At 37.6% G+C, this 25002-nt stretch overlaps 1 protein-coding gene and 1 long non-coding RNA gene across 6 annotated transcripts in view; one reads left to right on the plus strand and one right to left on the minus strand.

The window, feature by feature from the left end:
* Positions 1 to 25002, plus strand: part of LOC129136995 (uncharacterized) — a 566655-nt gene that overhangs the window by 220461 nt on the left and 321192 nt on the right. For 4 of the 5 annotated variants that reach the window (XR_010150978.1, XR_010150979.1, XM_063793022.1 and 1 more), the window contains one exon: positions 4432 to 4644. Coding sequence is in view for 3 of the 5 variants with exons in the window: in XM_063793022.1 (XP_063649092.1) it covers positions 4432 to 4644 (213 nt within the window). In the remaining 2 variants the exon portion in view is untranslated. Of the gene's footprint in view, positions 1 to 4431; positions 6747 to 25002 lie in introns of those variants that run through there. The other variant, XM_063793020.1, reaches the window with a different exon arrangement.
* Positions 754 to 10708, minus strand: LOC107968223 (uncharacterized). The gene is made up of 3 exons (XR_001709272.3): positions 9987 to 10708; positions 7183 to 7222; positions 754 to 1807 (listed from the first exon to the last, which is right to left on the minus strand). It is a non-coding gene; the product is annotated as an uncharacterized LOC107968223 (long non-coding RNA).

Here is a 25002-nt window from a genome sequence, read left to right on the forward strand (position 1 = left end):
TTTCACTAAATTTGTATCTAGTAGGAATTCAGGTAAAATAATCCCCTTTATGAAAAAAATTAAGGATAAACTTCAGTTATATTTTGGTAAAGGTGACAGATGGAGTATGGAGCTATTGGTCATGTTTTTGAAAAAAATGTTTCATAAGCTGTTATAACATTGTCAAGCTATTGTTAAAAAATGGCAACATGTTATTATCAAGGGCTAGATTTTCTCTAGCTTTTTTGTTTTGTCACTTTTTCTTTAACTTTTTTGTTTTGGCATTTTTTATTTCACAAATGATTTCACGAGACTCTCAGGTGCTCTGCCAAGGAGCTAGCACTGTATCCTGAGACCAATTGTTAACCAATAAAGAGTTTTATTCATGCAAGTAACATAATAGAATTTGCACTTTTGAAATATAACAAACTGTAAGGCAAAGAATGAATTAGGAGGAGGTGTAATGATGAAGTGGTGAGACCAGAAGCAAGACCCTTGGCTAAGAGACTGGTACAATAATCTGAGAAACAGCTAAACAAATTATGTACATATATAAAATGGAAAACATCACAATTAGCATAAAAGAGAATGTTAATTCTAACTGTTAAGCACCAGTAATATAAAGTGATTACACTTTGTGATCACACTTTTCTTATTTATCTTCCTACCTTACTCTCATACAGGGTTCCCAAAACTTTTAATTTTATGACTTCATAAGATGCAGAAGTGAGAAACAGATACAGATCACTGTTGGGTAGACAGCAGAGATGCTGCTTCTTTTTCACCATGGCATTTTAATTCTCTTTCCTCTATTTAATTAGTTCAACAAATGTTTAGTGTCAGAGACTGTGTGCTGAGCACTTGGGATACAAAGGATTTTTATGGTTTTAGGTCTTATATTTAAATCTTTAATCCATCTTGAGTTAATTTTTGTATAAGGTGTAAGGAAAGGGTCCAGTTTCAGTTTTCTGTATACGGTTAACCAGTTTTCCCAACAGCATTTATCAAATAGGGTATTCTTTTCCCATTGCTTGTGTTTGTCAGGTTTGTCAAAGATCAGATGGTTGTAGATGTGTGGTGTTATTTCTGAGGCCTCTGTTCTGTCCCATTGGTCTATATATCAGTTTGGGTACCAGTACCGTGCTGTTTTGGTTACCGTAGCCTTGTAGTATAGTTTGAAGTCAGGTAGCGTGATGTTTTGTTCTTTTTGCTTAGGATTGTCTTTGGTATACAGGCTCTTTTTTGGTTCCATATGAAATTTAAAGTGGTTTTTTCTAATTCTATCAAGAAAGTCAATGGTAGCTTTATGGGAATAGCATTGAATCTATAAATTACTTTGGACAGTATGGCCATTTTCACGATATTGATTCTTCCTATCCATGAGCATGGAATGTTTTTCCATTTGTTTGTATCCTCTCTTATTTCCTTGAGCGGTAGTTTGGTCACTGGCACCTACGTTAAACTGAGAGCTGCTGTCTTTGGTCCTGATGGCAGTTTTTACAGAGATGCTCATGAGGGGTGTGGAGAAAGATGGGAGAGCCTGAACATTTTCTAAGATTTAGAAAAAATTCTCCTCTCTCATTCATTTAACTAGTAAGCCTTACCTTTATTCTGCTAAGCCTATGAACATAACTTGGGAGATTTTTCTGATATTCTTGTCTTTTTAATACTGACCATATTCTTAGATGAGTGGTTCAAAATGCTTTCTCCCTTAGTTTTGCATTTTCCACATTGATTTCTCAATAGTCTTTGTATGTGTATCATGTTAGGGAGTTTCATATTATATTATTCCTTCGTGTTCTTTTCTCCACAGACATCAGTTCAGCCTCTGTGAATTTAAAAATAAATCAAGCTGTAATTAACCTATTTATGGAAATGAAAAATTCTCTATTACATCTCCTTTCCTCCCCTACAACAAGGTATCTGCTCCTCCTGTTTGTTCTCAATAACAAACAAAATTCCTTGGGCCGATGATATTATTTGTCAGCCAGCATGGAAGAATACTGTGAGTCATTGTATTTCCTGCTATCTGTTTCTATCCTTTTTAAATATATGAAGCTTTTGCTCATGTCTTCATTTCCTTAATATTTCCCTCATTGTAGGTCAGTAAGCTTCACACCAGACACTATCTTTCTCGCCAGTTTACTCACTCCTCCTTTAACTTTCTTTAGACAAATCACAGATTTATTTTTGTTTCCCATTCTTTTCCAGTTATCTTAGAAATATTTTTCTCCCTGTCTTTGTTCTACTTGTGAGAAAAAGGGGGCTAATCCAGACTATTCTATCTAGAGTATTGCTGGCAATATCTCTATAGTAAAGAGAGTGAAACCTGGAAGCTTTGATGTGGAATTAGGGAGAATAAAGAACCAGTGCCTTGAACTTCTAAACCCAATGAAAATACACAGTAAATGCATTCAGGGTCTTTGAAAGTCAACGTTTGCTTCCTTATCTTTCTCTAATTAAATCTACTCTCACAGAACAGAATCTTGATTTTTGTTTTGTGTTTCTCTTTGCTGTTTCAAGGATATTGTTTGCTACAATTGTTCTAACACAATTGTACAATATTTCAGTTCCCATTGAGGTTAAAAATGCTTTTGCTAAGTGGACCCTTACAGATGATGCATAACATTTCATTTTGTCTTTGAGGTCAAAGCAATCAGCATATGACTTTTTGAAAACATTTATTTCCATCAAGGGACTACTGTGTACTAATTTCTTATGCTTGATGAATTTTATTAAATATTTTATTGCCAATCGTTTATTTTCAAAACTGAATGCCTCCACTTCCTTTGCATCAAACAAATAACCACCTTAATAGGTAGGTTACTAACACTCCAGTTTTTAATGTCTATTCATTTATTCATATGGCGATTCTTTACAACAGTTAATCGTAGAATGCTTAGTACATACCAGGCATCATGCTAAGTCCTGAGACAGAGATATTTAAGAAATCCAAATTTCAGGTGCTCACACTCCAGTGGAGGATGTCAGATGAGTAAAAAGAATTATAAGATAGTGACAATTATAAGATAGTGACAATTATAAGATAGTGACTAAATGATAACAGAGATACAAAGTGCCCTAGGAACACAGAAGAGGGTACTAACTTATGCACTGAGGTCCAGACCTGGAAACTTTACTCTCAGAAGGGTTTTACTTGTATGGTAGGCGGTGGAAAGAAACTAACAATTGTAATGTAACCTTGAAGAATTAACCTCATTGGACTAATAGCTGAGCAGTGATTTCTAGGCCTGATTGTCATACATCTGGTGTAGTAGTATGGGCTTTGGAATTAGACAGTACTTACTAAGTAGTGGCCCCTCTAAGATTCAGTTTTCTTATCTACAAAATTGGAATGATGACACCTGCCTCATTTAGCTTGAATGAGATAATGATGTTTCTGTCTTTTCTTTAAGCCCCTCCTGATGGAATTTAGAAATAACAAGAGTAGTGGAAAAATTGAACTCTGATAATCACACTTGGTAAACTCAAGCCCCAGGTTAAGCAATTTACATACCTAATTCTTTAGATCATCATCACAACCTTATTAGGTACATATTATTATTTCTATTATCTTCAGTTAACAAGAATGAAAATCAGGTTTACAAAAGTTCAATGATTTCCCCAAAGATGTGGTTAGTAAAAGATATTGCAGGAGCTTGAATTTACACCTGCATGGCACTGAAGTCCAGGTTCTTACCCACTCTTTTGCTCTTGTTCCCTGTCTTGGTTTATTTTGATTGATGAATATGGCCACACTTGTCTCACATGTTTTGTTCCCAGACAGAAGATTATGGTAGACATTGGATTATACTTTCCGTGGGGACATGCACTATGTGTGTTTTGCTAAGCAGAATTGTCATCATATTGCACAGAATCTAGTACCAAGATGGCACACCTATTTGTAAAGGTGCAGGCTATGCTGAGGTAACAAAGGGATTCTAAAACACAGATATTTATTTTCCTCTCACATGGCTTATGGCTGATGGGTAGGCTTGACTTTGCCATTTTCAGTAAGTAGGCAAGAGTGAGAAGTCCAGGTCAAGGATTTTCTTCAAGGTAAGTGATGCTGAAATTGCCCCCACTCTTTCCACTCAGTTGCCATTAGTGCATACTTAGGTCACACACCTGTAAGATCAACTGGAAAATGTAGGTTCTAGTTGGACAGCTACCTGCTCAGGAAGGAAGTGTGATGGTTCATTTTAGGTGTCAACTTGACTGAATTCAGGAATACCTAGCAACTTGGTAAAGCATGATTTTGGGGTGTGTTTGTGGGGGTGTTATCAGAGGAGATTAGATATGAGTCTGAAGGATTAGATGGAGAAGATCTGCCCTCAATGTTGGCATGAACCATCCAATCTACTGGGGGTGGGAGAAAACAAAAATAGAGAAAAAGTGAGTATGTTGATTTTGCTGCTGGGGCTGGGATAACTTCTTCCTCTCCTATTCTAGGATAATAACTCCGGGCTCCCCAGCCTTTGGACTCCAGTGCTTAACAAGAAGGCCCCTTCAGGATTCTCAGACCTTTGGTTTTGGACTGAGAAATACACCATTGGCTTTCCTGGTTCTGAGGCTTTTGGTCTTGGACTGAGCCACGCCGTCAGCATCCCAGGGTTTGCAGCTTGCAGATCGCCTGTCATGGGACTTCTCAGCCTCCATAATCACGTGAGCCAATTCCCCTAATAAATCCCCTCTCATATATTTATATTTATCTGTATATATCCTATTGGTTCTCTCTCTCTGGAGACCCCTGAGTAATACAGGAGGTGAGAATAGATTTGGGGATACTACCAGCAATTTCCATTACAGTGCTCAATGAATATTTATGGAATGAATGAATGAAGACAATCAAAGCATGTAAGTCAACCTGGGCCCCAATGAGATCAAGGCAAAGACATTAGTTTGATCCACTAGCTTAGAAATCTATGCCAGCATGCCAATGTGTCTTTCCAGCTAATTCTTGCCAAAACACATCTTTAGTCAGAGCTACCTATTGTAAATATCTCTTCACTATAGTGTTTTCCTTTAATCTATGACTGTCAACTTTTCTCCTGAATGTCAGAATGGGATCGAAGCCACAGAAGAGTTTATGTGAGCTCCATGGATTATGCTGCCCTCTTAAGGAAGATAAAGTGACAGGTTATACAGTACTTATCTATATCACCTGTCAGAGACTCTGTATCTGGGGGCAGAGAGAAGATCAGGAGTTTTAGCTGGTTATTTGTGATTCTCTTTCACAACTACCTGTGAAACTACCTTGTGTATCTCTGACATTGGCAAAATATAGTTTTAGTTCTCCTAAAGAAAGTGCTGGAAGTTTATTCCCTATGAACTTCTAGACTCTATCAGATCAATATTCTGAGTGGGAAGTCTATCCTAGCAACTTCTTTTCTGCAATGTGACATTATCTTGTTAGAATTTTTTTTTTTTAACAGCCAGTGTAGGAGCCTGTATAGTGTGATGTCCAACTGGTGGCAGATAATTTGTCCCACATAGAGTGTGACCACTCTTTGTTGTCCAAGTATATGGCAGAGTTTTTAAAATTTCACTGAGTCAGTAGTCAGAATTACAATAGACTTTGTGAATGTAGAAGAGGCAAAGCCACAGATCTTGGGGGGCTTGTAAGCGAGGCGGTATTCTTCAAAACTTACCAAGGTGGAACCTTTCTCACTTGTAAGGCTGAAAAAATAAAGAATAACTACGGAAACCTTATATCTCTTTAAGCTCTTTCATTCCTAAGAGCTTAAAGTGACACTCTAGACCTACATCTCATTTATTTTCACAACATCCCTGTGGAGTCAGAGGCTAGTTTTTCTTCACTGTTCATGCTGTTCAGAGGGAAGCAATGCCCTGAGAACTCAAATGACTTGCATTCAAGGTCAAAAAGTGAGAAGTTGTAAAGCCAACACTTGAATTCAGGTGTTCTGACTCTTCCCCTAGTAGCTGCTTTAAGATGAATCCATTTGGGAAAGAAATTTAGCTGGGAGAACTAAAAATGTATCATAAATAAACATGATGTCATGATACATGAAGGTTCAGATCTGGAAATGTTTCTTAATCTGCAGATTAAAAAATGCTTTTGATGAGTCGACAACATTCAGTGCTGTGAACTGTTCTTACTCCATCAAGCCATAGGTACAGAGATCATCATTCTGTATTTAGTTTGGAATGATGCCCCAGAATCAGAGTTGCTAAGTAGCACTAATGATTTCACAGATTTCAGGAAGAATAGGGGACATTGACCATGACACATAACGATTCTCATTACATGGTTGCAGAATAGAATACTTGTTATTACCAATTAAAAAGTGGGGTGAACAAAATCTAAATTCATGGACATGTAGGGTTGGAGCAGAGTCTCCTTAGCCCTAATGGTAGCTTTATGTGAATCAGAAAATGTGCTTTTCTTCCAGGTGGACACAACCTTAAGCCAGGGTACACAGGTTAGTGAGCAAAGCTTTGGCTGGATTCAGCTTTGTTTATTCATCTCCTCACATGGATGGTCTTTGTGGCCATCTAAGATAGAAAAACACCCTTCAAAGTCGCCTAACTCACTTTCTCACATTCAGGTAATATAATATCATGTCTACCTCACAATAGAAATTAGTTCACTTTTTAAAAACTCTTGGCAAAAATATTTTCACAACTGCATCATATTGCTTCTCATAATACTTTGAACTCCTTGATGTTAGCATATGTTGAGGAGAAGGAGAAATAGATGCAACTATAAAATAAAAAATGGTTTGAATACTTTGACTAGCTTTTTAACAGAAAAAAAAAAAAGGACTTAAAAGATACTTGAGGTGACCTTGCCTAAGTTGTCTGAAAATTCCTTCTCTTAAATAAAAAAATATGGGTATGGTTCATCTTTATATGAAGGAAGATATCATGAGTGTCCAATATTGAGAGGAAGCTGACATTTACATGTAATTTCTTAGGAAGTCAACCTTAGGCAGGACACAACTTTCAGCATTGGAAGGCCAGAGAGAGGGAAAACTTACGTTGTAGTAGGTCCATCTGATACATGCATCCTTGTAAGTAAAGGGATAATTTGTCCTACTTTTCTGAAAATCTAAAATTACCAACTTTCACTTGGGACCTGAGTTAGTATGATCAATCATAAAACAGATGGGACAAAAAGGAGATTAAAAGAAATAAACTACATTAAAAGTAGACACAGCCAATCTCTTTGATCCCACTTACCTCAAATTAAAGCACTATATGATGGACAGTGACTTCCTCTCTGAAAAGACAGCAACAATCAGTTTTATATAGATTATGAATTTGCAGCATATTTAAGAAGCTTCACAAGAGGTGCGTTTATAATGTGCTCCCCGTTGAAAGTGAAGAACAGCAGAGGGAAGTGCTGGGATATAGATATGTAACCTGGACAAACTTCAGACAGCCCAATAAAAGAAGAGGGCCTAAATTTTCCATGAATCAGGATTTTAGATAAATGTAGGCCTGAAGATCAAGAACGACTAGCGCCTCCAAAATATAAGTAGTTGTGATAAACAAAACAAAACAAAACAGAACAAAAAAACCCTAGTTCCTACAAAAGTTGCTCTCTTTTTTAGACTCTATTATTTTTGTAAGAATATTATTATAAACATGTGGTCATGCAAATGTTTGATGGGTGTATCATAATTCACAGCTTAAGAAAAGGAGGTGGGCAGAAATTAATTGATTTGTTCAAATGGCATTAGCAAACAAAATTTCCAATTTCTGATTTCCATATGTTTCCATAAACTTGACAATTTCTAGAGTTTGCCAAATAAATCCATGAAATACCAATAGGTACTATTTGTTAAGTGGATACAATATACTAAGGTTTGTGTCCCCTCCAAATTCATATGTTAAAACCTCATCATGAATGTGTTGGAACTAATAGGTGGAGCCTTTGGGAGGCAATTAGGTCATTAAGGAGGAGTGCTGGTGAATGGAATTAGTGCCCTTATAAAAGAGATTCCAGAGACCTAACTAGTTCCTTTCACCATGTGAGGACACAGCAAGAAGGCACCATTCACGAACCAGAAAATAAGTCTCACCAGACATCTTAATCTGCTGGTACTTTGACCTTGAACTTCCCAGCCTCCACGACTGTGAGATTTTTCTGTTGTTTATAAGCCACTCAGTTTATGGTATATTGTCATAGCATACTGAAAATTCTAAGACATTATGTGAATAATTATTATGTGTATTAATTACTATGCTAAATTCTTTACATAGTATGATGGACTGAATTATGTCCCCAGTAAAATATATATGTTGAAACCCTAGCCTCCAATGTGACTGTTTTTGGAGATAGGGACTTTAGGCAGGTAACTAAGATTGAATGAAGGGCTGGGTGCAGTGGCTCATGCCTGTAATCCCATGCACTTTGGGAGGCTGAAGAGGGTGGATCATCTGAGGTCAGGAGTTCAAGACCAGCCTGGCCAACATGGTGAAACCTCTACTAAAAATACAAAAATTAGCCGGCTGTGGTGGTGAGTGTCTGTAATCCCAACTACTAGGGAGGCTGAGGCAGGAGAATTGCTTGAACCTGGGAGACAGAGGTAGCAGTGAGCTGTGATGTGCCACTGCACTCCACCCTGGGCGACAGAGCAAGACTTTGTCCCCAAAAAAAAAAAAAAAAAAGATTGAATGAGGTCATAGGGGTAGGGCCCTAATCTGATAAGGCTGGTGTCATAATAAGAGAAAAAGAGACTCCAGAGATCTCTCTCTGTCTCTCCTTGCATGAGCACAGAAGAAGAGCCACATAAGGACACTGCAAGACAGAGGTCCTCTGTAAGCCAGTACAAGAGGCCCCACTAGAAACCAACCCTGATGACACCTTGGTCTTAGACTTCTGCCTTCCAGAACTGTGAGAGTGTATATTTTTGTTGTTTAAATCACCCAGTCTCTGGTGTTTGGTTATGGCAGTCCCAGTAGACAAATATATAATTAGCTCAATTTAGCTTCTTAATGGAAATGTGGTATTATTTTAGAAATTCAATATAGTGACTAGCAGTAAGGCTGTAGATCCCAGTTGCCTGACCTCCAATCCCAGCCCTACCACTTTCTACACATGTGATCTGGGAAAGTTCTCAATCTCTCTATTCACATGATTCTTTCATCTGCAAAATGAAAGTAATAAGAAGTATCTTTCTTATTGGGTGTGGAGAGGGTTAAATGCATTAATGTTTAGTATAATAGTGACAGGCATAGAGAAAACACTCAATATGAATAAGCTATTTTTATTAGCCCCATTTTCAGATGGAGAAACTGAGGCCTAGGGAGATTAAAGATCAAGATCAAGATTATTCAGCTACTAAGCTGTTAATCTGGGAAGTACCATTATTAGAGCCAGATTCCTTATTTTTAGAAACCAAGGCCTTCATCTTTGTACTGTGTTGACCTTCAGGCAAAGCACAATCAAATGAGATATGCAGTTAAATTTTTTTCTAAATAGACTAACAATCTAAACATTTTGCAATTTGCCTGCTTGCGTTGCAGAGCCAGAGCTCTAGTGGGGCATTTTGAACCACTTTACCTTGCTAAAATCACCAGGGCTTTGAATGTCAGGCAGGAAGAAATCTATTATTTCTCCCCAACATAATCCCAACTTGCTTTCTCTTGTTTCAGCAGTTCTAGGAAATGTCCAAAATATAGGCTAAGCACTCTGGTAAGTGCTTAAAGTATACGAGGAAATTTAGCTATAGAAAATGCTACATAAAAACCATGCAGTGGGCACTGAGAATTCCAAGGTAACCTCAGTCTACTAAGTTTATTGTACTTCATTCCATTGGGCAGTGAGACCTAGATGGGTTTGTAAGACATTGAGAGATGTTGGTCTTTTGGCAGCTTATTCGTCTCTATGGTAAGTACTGCATACTGGGAACAATTAGGAAATTCCTCCCATCTTTGTCTCAGGTAAACCATTATCTCTGCCCACTTGGTTGGATTTCTATTGGCTCTGGCCTTGGTTCTCTGGTTGCTTATGGTATGATTTGTAAGACATGACTCACCTTCTGGAAAGCTAGAGGCCACATCACTGTCAACTATTGAATATACTCTTGACCTGAGACCATGATGCATGTTAAATGCTGTTTGGTGTGGCCAGAGGGAGAGGAATTTAATTGCTTTGGCTTATGATGGGCCATCTTCTCTTTGCTCTTGATGTTTTGCCAGAGGCGCTCAGTTGATCTTCCATGATCTCGTCTCTGTACACAGTTGGTCCTCCAACTCCTACTTCTCTTCATAGTATATCTTTGTGTTTCCATCATTTAGCATATAATAATTATTTGCTGTACTTCGAGGTCATTGAAGGTAGGAAGTATATATGTATATTGCTATATATATTCATATATATGTACACACACACATATATTAGTCTAGATGCTATGGGCTATGCTGGGCATTGGAGATAGTTTCAAGGCACTCAAAATGTATTTCCTGAATGAATGCACCAGTGAAGGGATTAATGGGTTCTACTCAGTTGCTGTTGAATAAAGAGGACCTAGCAATATACATTTCCATGTTATAGGATATTGGAAGATAAAGGATTGAATAGATATTTATATATGTGCACTTCTTTGAAACATGGCCAGAAGTCAATATCTTCTCAGGCCAAATGGCAATACTTAAGAACTGGATAACTTTCAAATTTATAGGTGCTGGAAGATACTAAGTATGTTGGCTTAGTGGAAATTCTCCAGCTTCTTCAATTGTCAGAACTAAATGCTATTCTGAGAAGGAGCTCTGATGTCCCCATGGTAACAGGGCCCCATTAAAGGCATGACATCACAAAGCTGTCTTTGTTTGAAGACACTTGGGAATTTCAGGTATAAACGGAAATACTGTTAAAGGCAAATTATACATACATATTCTGTGTAATTATGTGCACATGTATAGATATGTCTAATTTAGCCACATCTCTCATTTAGTTTTGTTTATCATTAGGCTTTTTAGTGACTTAAATCTCAGACGTGGATATAGCTCCAGGTGCTTAAATAAAAGCTCATTTAAATTTTGGAGTAAATATCAATTCCTTTGCTTATTTACTTATTATTACTCTTAACACAGTGAAGAGAATGTTGATTCTTAACATAACCTCTGAAATGGACACATATACTGTCTGTATGCAAAATCACCCAGCACCTTTGCTGGCCATTCATAGCCTGGGCCAGTACTAGCAGCATGCCCGAAGGAGGGTATTTTAGAATTAAGATAAAGAATTGTCCAGACAACTTGGGCTAGGTTACTCAGATACCTTTTTTTTTTTTTTTTTTTTTTTTTTTTTTTTTTTTTTTTGAGATAGGGTCTCACTCTGTCACCCAGGCTGGAGTGCAGTGGCATGATCTCGGCTCAGTGCAATCTCTGCCTCCCGAGCTCAAGCGATTCTCATGCCTCAGCCTCCCGAGTAGCTGGGAATACAGGCGTGCACCACCATGCCCAGCTAATTTTTATATTTTTAGTAGAGCTGGGGTTTCACCATGTTGGCCAGGCTGGCCTCAAACTCCTGACCTCAGGAGGCCCGCCTCGGCCTCCCAAAGTGCTGGGATTACAGGCATGTACCTCAAGTATCGTTTAAGTCTTTTTTTTTCTGATAAAAGCTAGTCAAAATGTTTAAAAAATTATTTTGTAGCTGTATCTACTTTGCAGTGTCAGAAAAAGAACACAATTTTTTTTTTTTTAAAAGAAAGAAAACATAAGGTCCATGGATTTGGGAAGGGTCTTGATTCCCTCACCAATAGCATTATCCCTTTGCCTAGTTATGGATTCCCTTCCTATCAGAGACAATGCTTTTAATGGTTCCATTTTTATGTTATACAATGCAGCCAGGAAAGATGTTAGGCAGACTGGATTAGCTCTGAAAATGCAGAAAAATATGACAAGGTGAAAGCCTAGCCATGAAGCTGGTTAGCTCATAAATAATAAAAACTTGACAGAACTTGTAAGAAGAAAATGTGAACAATTTGCATAAGTGTGTTGTAGGAACAAGTGTGTCTAAGTGTTTATGCTGGCTAAAGAGATGCTCTGAGCTGGAGTATTTGCCAAGGTGACTCTTCTCTCTATGGTGCTTTTTTAAAGGTTCTTGCTGTACTTCCCCCCACCGGCCCCACTCTCACCCTCCCACTGGCCCAGCAAATTCTTTGGAATTGTTAAAGATATGAAGCTGAATGTTTTTGGCTTTGCTTATGACATTGAGCCACACTAAATTTTTCTGAATGAAAGTCTAATGCTGTTTTTCTAAATAATATCTATGTATTGTTCCTTCATTGACATTCATATAAGGAAAAATGTTTTACATTTTCTATATTTCAAATGACTCCAGAGAAGTGGGCTCCGCGAGGATTTTCCTGAGGGCTAGCGTGAACAAAATACCTGAGGATCAAAAATCACTTTCTCTATATCTCTCAAATCCCATGCAATTATAAGTAAATTTCTGTTTCTTCCCAGTGGAAAAAAGTTCAAATAGGAAGCTAAAGCTGGGAGGAAACTTAGAAAACATTTTGTTCAATGCCCTCATTTTCTAAAATGAAGAAATGAAGCCAGAAGAAGAAACTAAGCCATGATATGAATTTGTGGCAGAACCAGAGCAGGAAAATAGGAATCCCAGCTACAAATCTATTGCTAGCATGAGGGAATATCTATATCTATATATGTATACATGTAATATATGCATATGTATGCATACAATATATGATACGTATATCCCCGCATGTTCACAATAAACTAACTGTACATATATATGTGAGTTCACATATATGTGAATATAGCTTAAATTCTGATTTAATCTAACCTCCCTTACTACTCAAAATGTGATCTGGGGACCAGCAGTATTGCTGCCACCAGGAGCTTGTTAGAAATGCAGAATCTCAGGCTGTACCCCAGACCTACTAAATCAGAACCTGCATTCTAATAGGATCCCCAGGAGATCCACATGTATTAAATTTAAAAAGCACTGTTCTAACAATTCCTGATTTTTATGTTAATAAAGTATAGTTATTGAGAGTCCCCCAAATAATCCAAACTTTCATTTTATGTGTTGATTTTGCATCTATCTTTTCTCTCCTTCACTAAATTTTACAGGCACTTTAAACTACTACAAAATGAAATGGTATTGAAATGTGTCACTTCAATTCCATCCTTGCCTTTTAGTAGAAAGGGTTATCTTCAGTTCAGATTTTGCCTCCTCCTATTTAAATAATTGTTAATAGTATTGCATGTTTGTTCTTCTCTCAAAAGTGTGCTAAGTACATTGTACCCATTATCTCATTTAATCCATGCAACAATGGTAAGAGGTAATAATGATCACAGTCTCCATTTTACATAAGAGAAGACTGAGGTTGGAAGAGATCAGCTGACAGCTACAATGTGTCAGAGCCTGGACTCGAACCTTGATTTAACTTAGTCCAGAGTATGAACAATAACTACAATATTTATTGCTTCTGTAGTCCAAAATTCTAATTTTTTTATTTTTTCCAACATTTATGCCTCTAAAAAATTTAGTTATCTTACCAAGTAAAAATTAGACATCAAATTTAGCACAGTTCCGAGTGCCTAGTGGCTACTTGAGCAATATTTGTCAGATAAATGTGTGAATAAATGAAAGACCCAAGTCTCTCTGAGAAGAAAGCACATGGTCTCTTCATAACACCAGGAGAAAGAAGAGGTGTCCATCAGAACAGACGTTTCCCATTTGGGGGTTGTGTTCACTTGTTGTCTCTAATCCTTCCACCCCCTTTCTGCTTTTCCTTACCTCTGACATATATGTTACTGCAATACCCTATAGTTCTACTAAATTTTCAGGTTTTACTCTCCTATTGTAGAAAGTAGCCTGCCTGGGGGACTAAGGCCAAATCTAGTGACATCCTTCCTTGGAATCCCTGAACTACTATTTTAGGGATTCTCAGAAAACCCTCTGAAGTCTGAATCCTCTTTCATCTCCTGGGAATTTTACAGCTAGAGCATCAGGCTTTAAGGCTTTGAGACCTTTGCACTCTAGTGTCAGTAAAAAGATCAAGAACCAATCTCCGGGGAGGGAATAAAAACATAGGGACCCTGAATGCATAGGGCCTGAGAGGGATGGGGGATGAGGAGAAACCAGGGCCTGAGAGGGATGGGGGATGAGGAGAAACCAGGGCTGAACCATTTCAGAGTCATTCCATGAGGACTGATGATAAGTGCAGGGCTGGCTTTGACAGGGTAGAAGGTGGCAGGAGTCAGGGCAGTGCCGGGAAAGCCCTGAGTACCCAACTCTATAGCTGCCACTTTCCAAGGATGTGGTACAGGAAGACAAGGATCACACCTCTCTGAGCATTACTTCTTAATCTAAAAAGCAATGGGCTAGGGTGTTTTCAGTTCCTTTTGTTTGGGAAGGTGTTTGTTTGTTTGTTTTTGGTAAAGGAGCAAGACGCATTCTGGAGACAACTTCCCTGGGGCCAAGTTAGCTGTGTACAGCTCGATTTGGTCTGTGGTCTCTCCTCTGGCCTGGCCTTTTACCCTCATCAGTGGTTCTCTTGATTCTGGCGAACAGTCTCAGCACCCTATGATGCCCATTGCACCAGCTGATTTTCAGACGTTGAAAGGCATTGCAGTATGCCTTTCAACCTCCTGGGGAAACAAGAGAACAGGTACACCTAACCTAAAGGGATGTTTCAAGATTTGCTAAAGGAATTTTTTTTTTTTAAACTTCTGAGCTGACAATGGTGATCTGAATGTCAACCATTATTTTACTATTTTATTTTGTAAATGATTAATATATTAAAGAGTCCTTGCCACATATGCACTCATTGATTCCGTGTGTGTGTGTGTGTGTGTGTGTGTGTGTGTGTGTGTGTGTGTGTGTGTGTGTTTGATTTGATTTAGTTTCCAGAGTGGAAAAAAACCTTTTTGCTTACAAATTTATAGTCCTTCAGCAAGGAATATATGAGAAATTGATTTAGGTATCCTCATTCATTCAACCCAGATATGTGGAGCATCAGCCATGTGTAGATATTATGCAGGAGTTAGAGATAAAGATAAACAAAAAATACAGCCTCTGGTTTTAAGGAACTCCTACTACAGTGGAGAAGAGATAGTTATGCAAACAGGTAATTGTAATACAAAGTCAGAAATCATATAGAGGAGATGGCAATAGAGTGTTGTGGGAACACACAGGAGGGTGGAACAGGCTCTGGGAAATTAGCTGAAGTTTCATGGAGGACATGCTATCTGCAGATGGTGAAGCTGCAAAAGTGGAATTGTACATTATTTCTCTAACCTTGAGATGACATTTGATTGCATAAGGGCTTAGTGATGAATCTTTCTCCTTCTCTGTGCTCTCTCTGTTCAGCAAACAATTACAATTAGCTGAAATGAATCAAAGTAAATTGTGTAGGGTTAAAAGTAAATGCTACCCTTTGTCAACATAGGTTGGCTCCGGGAAGCTGCAGAGAGCACTCCATTTTATAGTTTTTGTGATTAAAGTTTTCTCCAGCAGTCCCTTTACTGGAAATAGGTAAGCAAAGCAAGTGGGCTAGCATGCAACATCACAGATCCTAGTATTTCATTCTTCCCTGCTTCTGGCGGACTTAGCAAGATGTCATCTGCCCAGCACACAAGGAAAATAAAATTGCTTGTATGAGGCCCTGGTTACAGTGAAGAAGAGAGGAAGAAGGAGGAATTCAATCTTTGGCTTAGAAAAATCTAATTCTCTCAAGGTATATTGAAGTTTGCAAGGCAGTTATCTTTCTGAGCAGCTAGATGCTACCTGGAAATGTAGCTTCTAATAGCCTTGGTGAGATTAAGTGAAGTTTCTGCAACTGTGGTCATCGCACACAGGTCACAAAGGTTTTGATGCCTTTCTCCCACTCCCCGCAACCCGAGTCAGCTGTACTTGTGGTCTCTTCCAGGCTCCTCTACCCCATGCCTTCCACCTCTTCCCCGCTTCCGCCAATCCCCTGACACTCTCCATAGCAGGAAGGAGAAATAAATGGCTAGACAGCTTTGAAGCATCAGTTTAATAGAAATTGATGGAAGTGATTCAAGAGGGCCACCATTCTATTATTCTTGCTGCAAGAAAGGTTATCAGGGCTTGATGGAGCCATACTCTCTTTCTGAAGTATTTTGTGACTGAGGAGTCTTGATGTTTACTGGACTTGCAAGGGAATTGGGACAGAAGGGAATTGTAAAGGAAATTGAACTGTAATTGATATAAGGTCAGTCACAGGATGGTGGGAGGGAATAGAGCTATGGGATGGTTTTTGGATGGAGTGGGAAATTACTGCTCCAAAGTTGGCATGAAGACCCTTTGTTGTAAAAAGTGTAATTTGAGAAGTCAATTTGTGGGTCTAGTTTCATGATAGAGGATGTAGTCTTTCAAACTGAAATATATATTGGTAAATATGCAAACAGAATTGGTGGCACTATCTTATGTCTAATATTCTTTGCATGTAAGTTAATCTCTGAAGAAATTTAGGCTTCCTAGACAAAAGGCACTTTAGCAGCCACCGCCTGGAATTCTGTATAATTGTATTTGGATTTTGATTTAAATTTAGTGTTTCTTCTTTTGTTTTTACTTATTTCCTTCCTTTCGTCCTCTCTTCCTCACTTCCTCCCTCTTTCTCTCCTACGTCTATGTTTCTTTCTTATTTACTTATAACTTCAGTTGCCCTTTCCAACCATACAGAAGGGATAATGTTTTATAAGTATACCCCCAAAGTCCTTGCCTATACCACAATTCAGGCTGAGAAGTGACCTTCCTGAAAAATGAGATACCCGCAGACTCACAAGTAGCATAGCTTTTCTTTTTTGATCATTTGCAAAACAGGCATAAACTTATTATTACCTAATGATTCTTGTAATTCTCCATGAAAGAAACCAAGTTAAACTGCATAAGAAAGACAAAGGGAGAACTATTGGCTTACAAAAATGGGAAGTTCAAAGATAGCTCTGAGGTTCCCTCTGCTAGAGGGAAGGTCTCCAAGTATACTGTTGGGGCTGTCTCTGCCATCGTCTCTAGACTCTGTTTCTGTTTGTGTTCTTCATGATGATAGGCTGATGGCAGCGTTAAGCTCATATCCCACAGTAAAGAGTCAAAAAGAAGGGTTCTTTTTCTGAGTTTTAGGTAGTATTCTTTTGGAAGGAAACTGACATGCTCTGACTGGCTAATGTGCCCATGGTGGCTTAGGGAGTGGAGGACAGTGATAGGTCAGGTCTTTATTCCACTCTTACAGCCAGTGAACAGGTGGGCATTGTGATGAACAGTCTTGCTGGAATCAAATGGAATAGGAAAGAGACAGTGCCCAAAAGGAAAGAGCAGGCTAAAAAGACAAATATAGCAGATGTCTACTATTTTACTCTCCTGGTAGTCTCTCTTTTACATGGCTTTCACTCTGGGGAAGGATAACATTCTCTTGGTAGGAATATGCTTTGGTTCTTCTCTTTAGAAATCCAAAGTCTTATATAGACTCTGACCTCAACTTACCTTTTTGCCTTTACTTTCTTTTATTCCTAGAGTCATATCTAGGCTCCAGCCAAACATGATCAGTCATTATTCTCTCAATATTTCCTTTTCCATGGCTTTGTTTTGAGGACTGTAGGTTGTCAGACTAGGGTGCTTTCACAAATTAAAGAATAGAATTTTTAAAAACTTCTATTTTTTTATTTCTGAAATTGTACCAAGGGTTAGAATTTTTTTCAAGATGCAATAACCCTGACTGGCATTTGAAGAACGTCATTTTTTTCTGGTTCTTTTGTTGCTCTTCCAGCAAATTAAAGACTGTTGTGTTATATACCGCATTGTCCTAATTTGTTATATGTCTCTCTAATTAATTTTTTTCATATTTCTTTTTAGAAATATTTTTATATCTTTTTTCTTTCATTGTAAGTATTCTGAACAATAGCAAAATACATAAAAGACGTAAATTATTGTGTTGTCAGAGGAGACTGAAATAGAGATAGTGCCCATGAATGTCTAAGAAGAAAATCAGGCCCTAGATAAGAAAATCCCCCAAATCTTCTGTAGCATTTTGGCTAATACTGCCTGTTTTTCATTTTTGAGTGTGGATTGCCACTGTGACAGATGCAACAAAAGAGGTAGGAAATTCAATAGATATATTGCAAAATTAGGATCTGGGGGAACTCCTTGGAAAGTTTGCTTTTTTTGAGTTTTTCAAGCAATGTGAAAATGGGAATATCTTCATTTCCTGTATTGTATTCTTAGCTCTTTAATAACCACAATAGTATGGGGGCAGGGAAAACATTTTGCAGTTTTAGCTTATTAACTAGTACCTTCTTTGGTTTCTAATACCCTCTTTCTCTTATTTCCCACGCTGCAGTCTTTAGTCCTTCAAGATTCAATTTGTGCTTGACAGTCTTAGTGAAGCTATCTCTGATAGCCTGGGCTGAAAATACTGTTTCTGTCTGTCATCCTCTAAAACAGTTGTTCTCAAACTGTGGTCACTGTGTCAGCAGCATCAGTAACACCTGGGTACTTGTTAGAGCTGCAAATTCTTGGGCCTTGCTCCAGACCTACTGAATCAGAAACTCTGGCGGTGGGGCTTGGCAATCTGTGGTTTAACAAGTCCTCCAGGTGATTCTGATGCACACTAAAATCCAAGTACCCCAACTCTAAAACTTAGCATTCTGCCTCATATTTACATGGGGAAAGTATTATATTTGCCATAGTAGATAACATGCTACTGGGAGGAGCTTTATGTCCTATTGCTTTTTTAGGCCCGTGTAAAATGTAGAGGACATTGCAAACTGAAAGTTTGTAGACGAGCGGGCATAATAGGTTGTAGGGCTTACAGAAGAAAGAGATAAGGGATCAGGATCCTAATCCAGTTTCTCAGTTTTCCAAATTGCCTTCTTCTTTGACTGAATGGACTGGATAATTATTAAATTCCTATTAAACTTTATGGCCAAATCCCTATTTTGCTTTATGTGGTGTCTGCCTGAACACAGAATAGATGTGCTCTCACACTGTAGGCACTAGATATACATTCGTTGATGATAATCTGCTCCATTTTTGTATTCTAGCAATTGCAGTACTATTGTTTAGAGCTTTTGTGGAGTCTGCTGGTCAAGTTTAAGTAAAGGGCAAATCACCTTTAATTTAAATATATAGAACAGTCTATTAAACATTTTTGTTCTTCAGAAGACACTGTTCCGTTCCATCAAAATAGACTTTCACTCATTACAGGTGTTGCCGTAAGGCTACTGAGCTCTCTGGGTGTCTAGCCTTGCCTTCTTGTCATCAGCTATTAAAACTACTAAAACAGAAGAATGCTTAACCACTACAGCTGTTAAAACATTAGTACGTGCTTTGGTAAGTGCAAATTTAAATACTTTGAATGGCCCCTTTAGGGGATCTTCCTTCTCTTTTTTAACTTACAGTTCCATCAAAATTCAGCCATAATGTTACCTTTTTCACTCCCTGAATGTACTCATATTTCTCCACTATTCCCAGAAAAGGTTCAGTTAGCCATTGGTCTAAGGAATAGTGTTTAAGCTGTTAGTTTCTTATTTAAAATTCATCAGCCAAAACTTCAGTGACTTATTGGCATTGCCTTCTGTCTTTGACTCCAAGCTTTTATTACCCTAAAATTTCAAATGATGCTTATAGAATGGGTCAGGATAAGACTAGCAAAAAGGGAATCAAAGGGGATTGTTTTTCATCTTACCTGTCTTATAGAACTATAGTGCAATATCTAGCTCACAACCTATTTCTGATTCTTGAATTCTACATTTATCCCTGTTTCTCTCTTCTTATTTTAAATTCACATTCTGTCTTATACAAATGTTGGCTTCTTGTACATTGTCTACTAAATTTTATAGGATTTTCTTCTAAACTCTCTGGTTTGCTAATTCTTCTATATTTTCTCAATTAATTTGGGCTTTAAGGAATATATCAAATGTTACCACATTTTATAACTCAGTTTCTTACCTTTCTATACAGCTCTAGATCACTATTTTAACTATAATCCACTTGGTTAACTAAGAACTTGCTACTGAAAATGTGGTCTGTGTAGCGGTATCACTGACATCATCCCAGAAATGTTGTTAGAAACGTTGACCCCTGAGCCCACCGAAGACTTAACTGAATCAGAACCTGAATTTTAAAATTTGAGAAAAACAGTTCTAATGGGCACCTTCCAATTAATGAAGCCTAGACAGAATTTTTGACTTTGTTCTCCATCCAGTTCCCCACTGGGTGTCCTCCCTTCCTTTTCCCCATCTCCCGCTGTCCCAGCCCCATTTCTTTCTTTCCTTCACTCCTCTCATACAATCTATTGAAAAGTCTTATGATATCTACCTGCAACGTACATTGCAAATGCATCCATTTGTATCATTCTTCATGATAACCACTTTCTATCACTGTATGGTATTCACTATATATGGTCACTCATCATGAATTAAAGTTATATTTCTACACTTGTCTTTCGTCTTCAGTGCCTCCCTTCCTCTCGTCCCAACTAAAACGTAAAATCCTTCAGAGCAGGATCTTGTCTGCCTTGTTCACCTCTGTATCTCTAGTAAATAGAATGATAAATGGTGTGGAGAAAATGGCCAAAAAACATTAATTGAATTACTAAATGAATTGTGAGGGTTTTCACTTTCTCAAACAACATCAATCACAAGTTAGATGCTCCATGATAGTACGGATAGTTGAATTGGGACTCAACAGTGGCTTCTCTCTGGGTCTCATATTCTGATATGGAGAAATGATTCCACATTGAAAAGGGCATTTCCATTATGAGAAAACAAACAAGTAAATTAATAGTCAATACAGAGGATAAAAAGATTTGGGTCATATCCATATTTAGTAATGCATCAACTGTGTGACTCGAGATGTTATTTAAGTTTGGGTTTCAGTTTCCTCATCTATAAAAGGAAGACATTGCACTACATGCAGGCTGTTTACCATGTGTCATCCTGACCAAAGGTATTCTATGGTAAATGTTTTACCTACCCATCTCCCCCATTTTTCAAAACTTTTCTGACATACGTCAATGAGTAGGTCATTTGTGCTCATGTGTTATTGCTGTCAGGGGTCATGTTAGCAGCTTTGAATCAATTATAATTTTTAATTGAAGCTGAATGTATTTAATTATATAATTTTGAGCTGTCCAGTTTTAATTCCACCAAAATTACCTCAAGAAACTGGGACACTATGAAAGATGACTGACAAAGAGAAAAAATAGCATGACTAAAGCTTTTATATGCACGAACTCATATGTTATGTCCTATTTTTGTTATGTGTGCTAGGGGTGAGATTTCTCTATTTATTAATCTTATCAACAAAATAAGCTTAGTGTAGCCCACATACACAAAGATTACTGATCATCTAGCCTACAGTTTAAAAAACAATAAATTTTGAAGCCTTTGGACTGAAGATTCTCTAGGATCTCTCTTTTGAAACACATAAACATGTACATACATAAACATACAAATTGCTTTCAACGGTTTATGGAATATCTTATAGCAAATTAAAGATGAGTCTGTTTGTCATTCAATTATGAAAGATGTTGATATAAATAAATTTATTCATATATTTCAAAAAGTATGTAGGGCTTCCAGCCAAGGTAAAGAAACAGAGACCACATTTACTGTCTTCCCTATAATAAAAAAAACCCAGAAAATTTATGAAATGACTGTTTTTTTAGACATTGGACAACAAAGAACAGTGACCTCTGAGACATAGGATACAAGATGAGCCCTAAAAGTGCCCAAGATTACTGCCTGTTGAAAGCTTCAGGTTGTATGTAGCTCAGGGAAGGGGAGACTAACTAAGCACAATAACCTCCCAGAGTTGAGATGGAGCTGGGAGTCTGGGGAGACTAAGGCAGCTGGAACAATGGAAAGGGGAGAGCTGCAGAGAAAGGAGCTTTGGAGATCCAAAAAAGACCCTATCGAGTCTTCATCTGAATATTGAGCAGTGTATGTATGAGGAAACTAGTCAAGACTGGGAAAATAACCATCCAAAACGATTAGCAGGAAGCATGCTGAGAACTGACACAGGACCAGAAATAGTTCCTGCCCCATTAGCCAAAGCAGAAAACTTCATAATTCATGGTAGATTGGACAGAATACTCAGAAGAGTTTTGCTTCAATGGTGGGTTAAAATCAGACCTAGCCCTACATGCTGCAATGTTACTGCATAACAAAGCTTAAAAGTGGGCCAGAAAGTTGATTCTCTGTAACCTAACTTTGTCCCAGAACAAAGCTCAAGAATATGTACAGGAATACCAAAGTCTCCAGGACTCAATGAAATAAAATTCACAATGTCTGGCATTCAATAGAAAATAATTAAGCATGTGAAGAAGTAAGGATGTACAATCCATAACCCAAAATGTCACAGAAGACTGAATTAGTAGATAAGAATATTAAAACATATATTTATTTTTTCAAAATAAATTTTATTGTGTATATTTGAGGCTTAAAACATGACGTTATAGGATACATATAGATAGTAAAATCTTATTAAAGTGAAGCTGACTGATACATCTATCATCTCACATAATTCCTTTCTTCTTGTGACAAGTGCAGCTAAATTCTACTTACTTAACAGAAATCCCTAATGCAATATAATTTTATTAACGTTAGTCCTCATGTTGTACACTTGATCTCTAAACTTGTTCATCCTACATATCTGCCATTTTGTATCCTTTAGCATACAGTATTTCATATTTTCAAGGACTTAGAGGTAAGATTGTAGATGTTAAGTAGGAATATAGAAGATATAAAAAGATCCAAATTAAACTTCTGGTCATGCAAACTATAATGTCTGAGATAAAAAAAAAAAAAAAGAAAACTGCCCTGGATGTGACTAACATCAGATTAGGCATTGTAGAAGAAAACATAAGTAAATTTAAAGATTTAGCAATAAACACTATCCAAAATGAAATACATAAAAGGCAAAAAAAATGAAAAATTCAAGATAACTTGAAGTTGTTTAATGTATGTGTAACTGAAATCCTCAAAAGAAGAAAGAAAGAATTGAGACAGACAATTTTTAAATAAATAATTGTGGAGGAATTGAATGTGGACACAAACAACGGTCATCAAGTCCTGGAACAGGTAGCCACTTGAAGCATTTATCTGGCACTGTTTCAGAGAAATCTTTATTTCAATCTATTCCTGTGTGTTAGTTATTGAAAAACAACAGACAGTCGCAAAACAAGCTGATCTTTTTGTGTTCTTTGAGCCCAGTCATGAAGGGCCCTAGTGACTGGGCCTCACACCAAGCAAATAGTTACAAAAGAGCTAGGGTCCCAGACTACACCAAAGCTTCATGAGACCTCTCCTCATCTGTGCATGGACGGGCAGCTGACTCTGGAGCCCAAGCTGTTGCTTCCTGGTCTGGTGATGCTTCCTCCATAGTCTGGTTGTGTGTGTGTGTGTGTGTGTGTGTGTGTGTATATATATAAAATATATATATAATATATATATAATATATATAATATATGTATATATGTATATAATATGTATATATATGTATTTTTTCTTTTCTTCTCCCTTTCCCACTGTGATTTGCTTATTATATCTGTATTGACATATACTTGGGATAAAGGCTGTTTACCCTCATACATTTCCAGCACAGAACAATAATGTCTGTTAATTTTTAGAATTTGAGGAAAACTTTAAACCCACAGATACAGGAAGTTCAAAGTATAAGAAACCCTAAATACATCATAATTAATTATTTAATGATTTTCCAGAGAAGAAAAATCAGACGCTGGAGTCCTAGAACATTATTGAACCTGCAAGTGTTTTGGAGACTCCTGACACAATAAATCTCAAAAATACTATGCTGAGTGACAAAAGCGAGACCACCCCTCCCCACTGAAAGAATATATACTATATGTTTCCATAAGTATAACATTCTAAAGAATAAAAACTATAATGACAGAAATAAAATAATTTGTTTCTCGAGATGCAATGTAGGGGAGCGATGGTGAGAACAGAAGGAAAGAAGTAGAGAAAAAGACACAAGGTAACTTTTTGGGGGTGATGAGTGTGTTCATTTTTCTAATTGTGGAGATGGTTTAATGAGCCTATGCATATGTTAAAACTCATAAAATTGTGCAACTTAAATATGTGTAGTTTATTATAGGTCAGTTATACCTGAATAAAGCATTTCCTTTAAGCAAAAGTGTATGGTACTTTCTATGTGTTGGTTAACATGTTAAGCACTTTATGTGGAGTGTGTCATTTTGTCTTTATAAAACCTTGTGAGATAAACACTATTATTATTCTCAGGAAGCTTAATGATACTGTTTGGCTTTGTGTCCCCACTCAAATCTCATCTTGAATTGTAATCCCTAGGTGTTGAGGGAGGAACCTGGTGGGAGGTGATTGAATCATGGGGGCAGTTTCCTCCATGCTGTTCTCATGATAGTGAGTGAGTTCTCACAAGATCTGATGGTTTTGTAAGTGTTTGGCAAGTTCCTTCTTCACTTGATTTTTTTTCCTGCTGACTTGTGAAGATATGCCTGCTTTCCCTTTGCCTTCTGCTATGATTGTAAGCTTCCTGAGGCCTCCCCAGCCATGCGGAACTGCGAGTCAATTAAACCTCTTCCCTTTATAAATCACCCAGTCTTGGGTATTTTTTTATGGCAATGTGTAAACAGACTGATAAACTGAGTCTTGGCTAAGCAAAGTTACTAACCAAAGCACACAAAGTCAGAGAAAATGTCTAGACCTCAACTCAAGTCTTGCAGAATTCCAAAACATCTTCCCCATCCACTATTTTACATTCTAGGGTTAAATAACTGAGAAATTATTTTTGGTAATTATTTAAAAATTTCTCTTCTATGAAAGATCTTCCATTAGCATTTCAGTTTGGGGATTATAGGACATTATTAGTTTCCATTCATATTCTCTAGCTCTTCGGCTTTTTCAATGTTAACTGCCCTGCCATGATGGCCTTGGGCCTTTGGGCCGACAGAGGCCAGTGGGTTCTGTCTCACAATTTGCTTACACTGACTCCTGCCTGTACTTTATTCAAGGTTTCCTACTCTCCTCTCCTGCTCCTTCTCTCCTTGATTCTAT

This window comes from Pan troglodytes, chromosome 15 (genome assembly GCF_028858775.2).
Source record: "Pan troglodytes isolate AG18354 chromosome 15, NHGRI_mPanTro3-v2.0_pri, whole genome shotgun sequence".
Classification (NCBI taxonomy): Eukaryota; Metazoa; Chordata; class Mammalia; order Primates; family Hominidae; genus Pan; species Pan troglodytes.